General features: G+C 32.6%; 1 protein-coding gene across 1 annotated transcript in view; it reads left to right on the forward strand.

Moving 5' to 3' along the window:
- LOC137633602 (carbohydrate sulfotransferase 9-like) overlaps nt 1-3,786 on the forward strand; it is a 4,892-nt gene extending 1,106 nt beyond the window's left edge. The window contains exons 3-7 of the mRNA XM_068365869.1: nt 308-404; nt 1,627-1,757; nt 2,302-2,418; nt 2,703-2,879; nt 3,448-3,786. Coding sequence (XP_068221970.1) covers nt 308-404; nt 1,627-1,757; nt 2,302-2,418; nt 2,703-2,879; nt 3,448-3,553 — 628 coding nt within the window. The 3' untranslated portion in view covers nt 3,554-3,786. The remainder of the gene's footprint in view (nt 1-307; nt 405-1,626; nt 1,758-2,301; nt 2,419-2,702; nt 2,880-3,447) is intronic.
- The last annotated feature ends 3,716 nt before the right edge of the window (nt 3,787-7,502 follow it).

The following is a 7,502-nucleotide window of genomic DNA, read 5'->3' on the forward strand; positions in this document are numbered from 1 at the left end:
TCTACTGTTTAGCCTTCTACTCATCATCTTTTCTCTTTTCCTTTCCTTTACCTTACTACTTAGCCTCTGCTATTCTTTAGTGCAACTGCGGCATTTTTATCCAGTCTAAGTTTTATATTATTGCACCTTGTCTCATATGCTTTTCATGTCTATCTTACTGTCCAAACCCTCTTAACTTTCTTTCTTCTCAGTTATGATGGGGTTTGAAATGCCCTAGGTACAACAGTGCCAAATATCCCCAGATAAATTCAGATTTTACTAAACCATAACTGTATTAATATGAATTCATGTAACTTTTTCCCACAAGGCATCCTCTAACACGATTGGTTTCTGCCTTTCGTGATGTATATAGGAATGGGATTATGGCACCGCACTATCGTTCTGCTGAAGCAGAGATTCGCAAGGTAGGTCGACTGGTAGTTTGAAAAAAAAAAAAAACAAGAAAAGAACATTCACTTAACTTTCTTCCCAGTGGCTCTTCTAGAATAAATGTCGGAATTGTGTTAATTTATTTCATTTAAATCAGTTGCACCCTTAGGTTAGTAAATGAGTAGGTAGCTTTGCCAAGAGCCAAGAGTAGGGTTAAAATGATATCAGAATTTAAAGGAATCTTTTCTATTAGATCGTTATATATTTGTTTATTCTGTAAAAGCATGTTATAGGTAAGTGAACCCTTTTATTATACAATGAATAACACATTGGCGAGTTCAGATATAAAAAGAAGATAATTTACTGGAAGCAAAAACTATGAATGCATTGTATTATGATGGCACTTCATTGCATCCTATGATATATCCATTCCCTCTGATGTAGTCGGGGAATGATTGCTGTAATTCTAATTACTGTCTTTGCCTATTTAGAAATGCTTTACGACATTATTTCCTGTTATCAGAATGAGATATATGTGACTTTATTGAAACAAAGTATCTGACTACCTCTGGACATGAAAATCTCCCTAATTTAACTTCAAAAGGACATAAATCATTTGAAGACACTGATCATTACCGAAGTTTAAATTGTTACCTGTTGTACATGAAAATAGGTGTCACAAGAGGGTTTAGTAGGAGACTTTGGTGCAATGTAAGTCAGTTCTCAAAAAACAAGAGGAGAATTGTTATTTTTATGCAGGAAATTTATTGGACTTAGTATATTTTCAAGGAAAGTAAAAAATGAGATAAAAGTGTATTGTTGAGTGCCCCATGCCTTAAAAATTAAGATAAGCCCTTATATAAAAATACTTAAATGTTATTTGCAGAATATTTCCCTTATGGCTGTTCAGAAACTCTATGTCCAAGATACCTATTTTCACCTTATGAATATAGTTATTATATGGGATTTATTGAGTGGCTAAGGTATTTTAGGTATCGTATAGTCATTCTTTCTGATTGAAGACGCAACTATATTACAATTATTCTACTTTCATTTCCCGTGTTTCAGGAACATGCTCATAAATTTATCTTTTACATTTCATGACTCTCTTCAATGATTCATTGCTAGTAGGGTAGATACAGTATGTAATTACATAGTGATTTGACGTTAAATTTAAGCATGTACTTATAATAATACATTGTTTATATAGTGTTCATCCCTTGGGATAATCTGGCTTTGGCTTCCATTTATCAATAGATTGAATATCGGACTCTCTGGCCTGAGAGGTTCCATAAATTTTGGCTTCCTGCCCTCTTTGCCCTCAATATGGTGCCACCAAACACGCATCTTGAAGTTAATATTAAAACTCCAATTGACCCTAGTGTCTTGTAAGTACATTTATGATAATAATTATCATCTGTCTGTGTATTTTGATATTTTTCCTTGGTTGCATATAGCGTTTTCTTTCATAGAACATTTACTCATTCCATGGAGTGACATTTAGACAGAGAATCAAATAGGAAACTGTTGAATCTTGGATAATTACACCACTTGTCTGTGTAAGAGAATCAAATAGGAAACTGTTGAATCTTGGATAATTACACCACTTGTCTGTGTAAGAGAATCAAATAGGAATTTGTTGAATCTTGGATAATTACACCACTTGTCTGTGTAAGACTTATTTCCATGTACAATTAAGTTTTATCTCTCCCTTTTAGTAAATAAAAATTCTCCTGAATTATCAATTGAAAGTATTACTGAAACATTACCTTATGGAGTAAGTAATATTCTAAATCTTGTTTGAGCATGTCATATACTAACCACAAGAGCTATGTTCCCTTTAAAGTAATCGAAAGTCTACACACTTTTATATTATCCATAATATTCCAATGAACGAGTTCAAAACTATTTTCAATTTCGCCCTAATTCCAGATATTCAACAGAAGAATATGAGCGTTTGTACCTTGTTCTGCAACCAAGTCTTACATTTGAACAGTTCCTGAAATTTGTTTTAAAGACATATGAAGAAGGAAACCCGGATAGTCACTGGTTTGTGAAAACATTTTTATTCATTATAATAAGAGAGTAGATAGCTGAGTTATCTTCTTATCTCTGTTGCATACAAACAATGGCACGTCCACTCATTATAAAAATCTACATATCATTATCCCTAATATCATTTTAACAATAACGCCTAGTTTGATATTTTTCACTACTGTTTTTAAGTACAGTATAGTAATCTCTCTCTCTCTCTCTCTCTCTCTCTCTCTCTCTCTCTCTCTCTCTCTCTCTCTCTCTCTCTAAGCTCACATTCATAAATCCTATTTCTACAGGAGCCCTTATCATCAACGGTGTTGTCCTTGTCATTTTGATTATGACTACATCACAAAAGTCGAAACATTATCAGAAGATCTGGAATACGTCTTCAAGAAACTTGGCATTCCAGCAGACCATCATACTGCCATGAAGCGAAAAATGAAGAATGAGGATTCCTCAAACTTATATTTACAGTAAATTCTCAATAGTTTGTTTTTCTCCTAAGTATGTATGTAGATGATTGTAAATGTGTTTAATACATATGTTTATTCATTGTAGGTAGGCGAGAAAAATTATCAGGTGTATGCATAGAGTGTAAGTCCATTGGAAAATTAAATATGATGGTTCTATTCAGGTAAGCCATCCTTAGCTACTTAAAAAAAAAAAAAAAAGATTAAAGGACTTCACAATGATAGGAGTAGTAAAGTTGGTTACCATATTTCCATTTTATTTATTTTTTATTTTTTTTTATTTTTTTATTTATTTATTTTTTTTTTTATCAGATACTTCACTAGAGTATTTCAAATCCTAAGACTGATTGCTGATCCAAAAGTTGGTATTAGCATGATATTGTTAGGAGACACTTAACCTAATCCATTTGTAATGGAGTACGTTGAAATCGCATGTGATTTGACATTGATTTTCATTAACTGACTTAGCATTTATTGTGTTCATAAAATCCATGGTAATTTTCGACTAATCTCAAGTTTTGTCTCGTCACCTCTTTGAAAATATCTTTAATTAGTTTTCTCTCTATTTCAGATATTATCAAAATATTTCTACATCCCTAAGAGGAGAGATTTACAAGTACCTAAAGCCTGATATGGATCTCTTCGGATATGAACTTTCTGAGAATTTCTTAAATTGATATAAGAATTTGGTGGTTAAAGACTGAAATGCGTAAAATTCACACATTATGGAAGTATCTTGTTGTAGTTATTGTACTTTAAGGTTTACAAGAACTTTCCTATGAAATGCTAAAAGATTTTTTTTTTATTATTTCTAAAGGAATTATACAGATTAAATCTTTTTCAAATTTTACATAAATAATTTCAAGTTTGCATAGAGCTTTTTAATTCAAGAGTGATTTACATATTTGATACATCTTACGTCTGTGTAATTAGAAATATTTGCTATATCGTTTTCTATTAATTAACCTTCCATGCCAGAAAACATATGTTCTTCGATATATATATATATATATATATATATATATATATATATATATATATATATATATATATATATATATATATACATATATATATAAATTTTGCACATTTAGACGAGTTTTTCATATTCAAATAAGCCATATAAATTTTTGATACATTAATGTCTGGATTCTCTTAACGACCTCGGGATCAGAGCCCCAGGCGTAATCACACAAAGACAAGAGCTTGTGCCCGGCCGGGAATCGAACCCTGGTCGGCAAGCTTGTATAGACAGTGACTAAACCACTTGGCCACGAAGAAAGATAAAAGTCAATGGCAATTCTTCTGTACTTATACTTGTCGAATTCAGGTGTTTTGTACTTAGAATTGAAATCAAGCCATCTTCACCATCGTAGCTAATTGGTAGTTTGTTACTTGGCATTCGATTAATTATAAATTTTGCACATTTAGACGTATTTTTCATATTCAAATATGCCCTATAAATTTTTGATACATTAATGTCTGGATTCTCTTAACGACCTCGGGATCAGAGCCCCATGCGAAATCACACAAAGACAAGAGCTTGTGCCCGGCCGGGAATCGAACCCGGGTCGGCAAGCTTGTATAGACAGTGACTAAACCACTTGGCCACGAAGAAAGATAAAGGTCAATGACAATTCTTCTGTACTTATACCTGTTGAATTCAGGTGTTTTGTACTTAGAATTGAAATCAACCCATCTTCACAATGTTGATATCTCATTTATAACACCAAGACTTAAAGACTGAATACGAAATTCCAATGATGGATGTAAGATGCAGTATAAACTGGTTCTTATGATAAAAGAAAGGAGTGTTTCAAGTGGAAATACACGATAAATTATTATTAAAGCTAAGATTAGATACAATCATCCCAGCTAGGCATCTGTAAAATAGCTAACTTCATAAGAATAGAATAGATAAAGACAAATAACATTAAATCAAGAAACCTTCAATAATATACACAAACGAAAAAGATATATAAACAATTGTAAATTACAGACATAATTCGTTAAGATAGGATAATGATGTCGGTATAGATTAAAAGTGTTTAAACGCTTACTGTATAGCCTATCTCTGGGGGCTAACACCATATCAATGAAAAAAATATAAAATTTTCAGGTGACTTGGCTACATAAAAGCACACCCCTCCTTAAAAGTATTCCTTCTGAATGTAGAAAAAGAAAATATGGCTACCACGGGTTTACTTCCCTTTCAAAACATATAATTGGTAAAAAGGAGTGTGTTTTAATTAATAGAAGATCAATCTCATATAATAATATTTTTTTTTAATGAAAAGACTGAAAACTTTCAATGTTTCAAAAGTGAACTCTTCTATCTTGAAATGGACGCCCAGATAATAACAGGTTTGAATATATGCCGATATTTGAAAGCTGAAATCGTTTTTGAACAAACCCAGAGAAATTTCATTCAATCTTAGTTAAGATGGTGAAGTTTAGCCATTCAATCTTAATTAAGAGGGTGAAGTTTAGCCATTCAATCTTCTTGAAAAGAGTGTTGTTTAACCATTCGATCTTTATTAAAAGGGAGAAGTTTATCCAATTAATCTTTATTAAAAAGGATGATGTTTATCCAATTAATCTTTATTAAAAGGATGAAGTTTATCTATTTAATCTCTATTGAAAGGGTGAAGTTTAGCCTTTCCATCTTCAGTAAAAGTGTCCAGTTTAGCCATTCCATCTTTATCAAAAGGGTGAAGTTTATCCATTTAAGGCTTATAAAAAAGGTGAATATTAGTCATTCACTCTTCGTTAAAAAGGAGGGGTTTAGCCATCCCATCTTTATTAAAAGGGGGAAGTTTATCTGTTTAGTATTCATTAAAAGGGTGAAGTTTAGCCATATCATCTTAAAAAAGGGGCCACCTTGAATGGGTGCCAATCGTAAAAAATATTTCCCAAAAATACACTAATCAAGACACGCTAATGAAATTTTCAGGTATTATTGGCACTATAATAAGGCATATCTTCTGCAAGTTTTATCATCCTACAGGGAAAATAAAGGATTTTATGAATAAAAATGTGAAAATCGGAGCTAGCGACTTAAAAGTTATTTGGTGACCAGTGAGAAACTAATGTCTTGAATTGAAATTCGCTCTGTCATTATGTTTGTTTATCCACCTGGAACAAGCACACAAAGTTTTATCAAAATCGAACAGTAAATAAGCACACAGCAAGAAAAAAATGAGCAATAACTTTAGTGAAAGCCGGCTGGTGATGGAGGGATACCTAAAAATAAATATTCACCAAAAATTAAAATCTCGATTTAGGGAAAAAACCTGTGTTTTTGTAGGTATTATGTCACTTGATGGCCTAAAACATCTAAATATTATATTACTTAAGGCATAAGAGCAGGACAAGCAAAGAAATACACCCCTCTCCCGAAAAAGAAAAAACGAGAAATTACGATTTTTGTCTGATGACAAAAATATTGGATATAAAATCATAGTCACCCCTGAGCCCATTTTCTTTGATGTCACTGATATGAGAAAACGACTTTGAACACTTTTTAAGGGGTAAACTATAAAAATTAGAAAATTACTAATGATATTTCGTATTTTTACTATTATCATAAGGGGGGCGTTGATGACCAGGGGGGGCATTATATAGGCTGGAGATGAATTCTACACATATCATGGCCTTCTGATAGGCAAAAGGAAGACTTTTAGCAAAGAAAAAAAAATTGGCAAAAATCACCCTTGTAACATGGAGGCTACCCTTTATCATAATTATTAGGGTGAGGTTTAACCATTCAACCTTCATTAAAGGTGGAAGTTTATCCATTCACTCTTTTTTGAGAGGCTGAAGTTTATTAATTCAGTCTTCATTAAAGATAGAAAATTTAACCATTCAATCTTAATTAAAAGAGTAACGTTTAGCAATTCAACCTTATCTAAAGGTAGAAGTCTGTGGCGAATTTTTTAATGGTTATGTTCTGAGTGGGAACTTAGTCCGGGAAAGTCTCCTTATAACAGTTACATAAAGTTCAACAGGAGGATATGAGCACTTACTCTCGGGGAGCTAATACTTTACTGTCACAATTCACAAACCATCACTCTCAAATACAAAAGGCAAATTTACTGTCCAGAGGCCGGAGAACTCCACACGCAGAAATATCAACAATTTATGGCCTACTCTAGCTTTGTCAGGTCTATAGTCATCTCATTCTCAGGCTCTGTTCCGGCTCCGTCCCAGCTACCCCAATGAAATGCTGGACAGGTATTTTACGGTAATGTAATCAGACAAAATCCAAAATGGGAGCAGTGATGTAAAGTAGTTTAAAAGTTTAAAGATAAGGATCTTTACCTTCGAAGCAAATATATTAATGCAAAGTTCCTCGCTGTTACCACCTATAGACTTACTCTTCAAATATTCCCAGTTTAAACATTAAATAAATGAGGGAGCAAAAATACTAAGGAGGTTTGATTAACCTAATATTGATTTATTCACAAATTTACATTGAAACAAAACGGACATCTTAACAAAGACAAAATGGAATCATAAAAATGCAATTCAAAATGATGAAAATTAGTTAGTTAGACACGTGGTCTGCAACAATCAAAATCAAAATGGGGTCTGGCACGTGGCCCACGTGACCCAGAGACTATGTTA

The sequence above is a fragment of the Palaemon carinicauda genome, chromosome 43, assembly GCF_036898095.1.
Source record: "Palaemon carinicauda isolate YSFRI2023 chromosome 43, ASM3689809v2, whole genome shotgun sequence".
Taxonomy (NCBI): domain Eukaryota; kingdom Metazoa; phylum Arthropoda; class Malacostraca; order Decapoda; family Palaemonidae; genus Palaemon; species Palaemon carinicauda.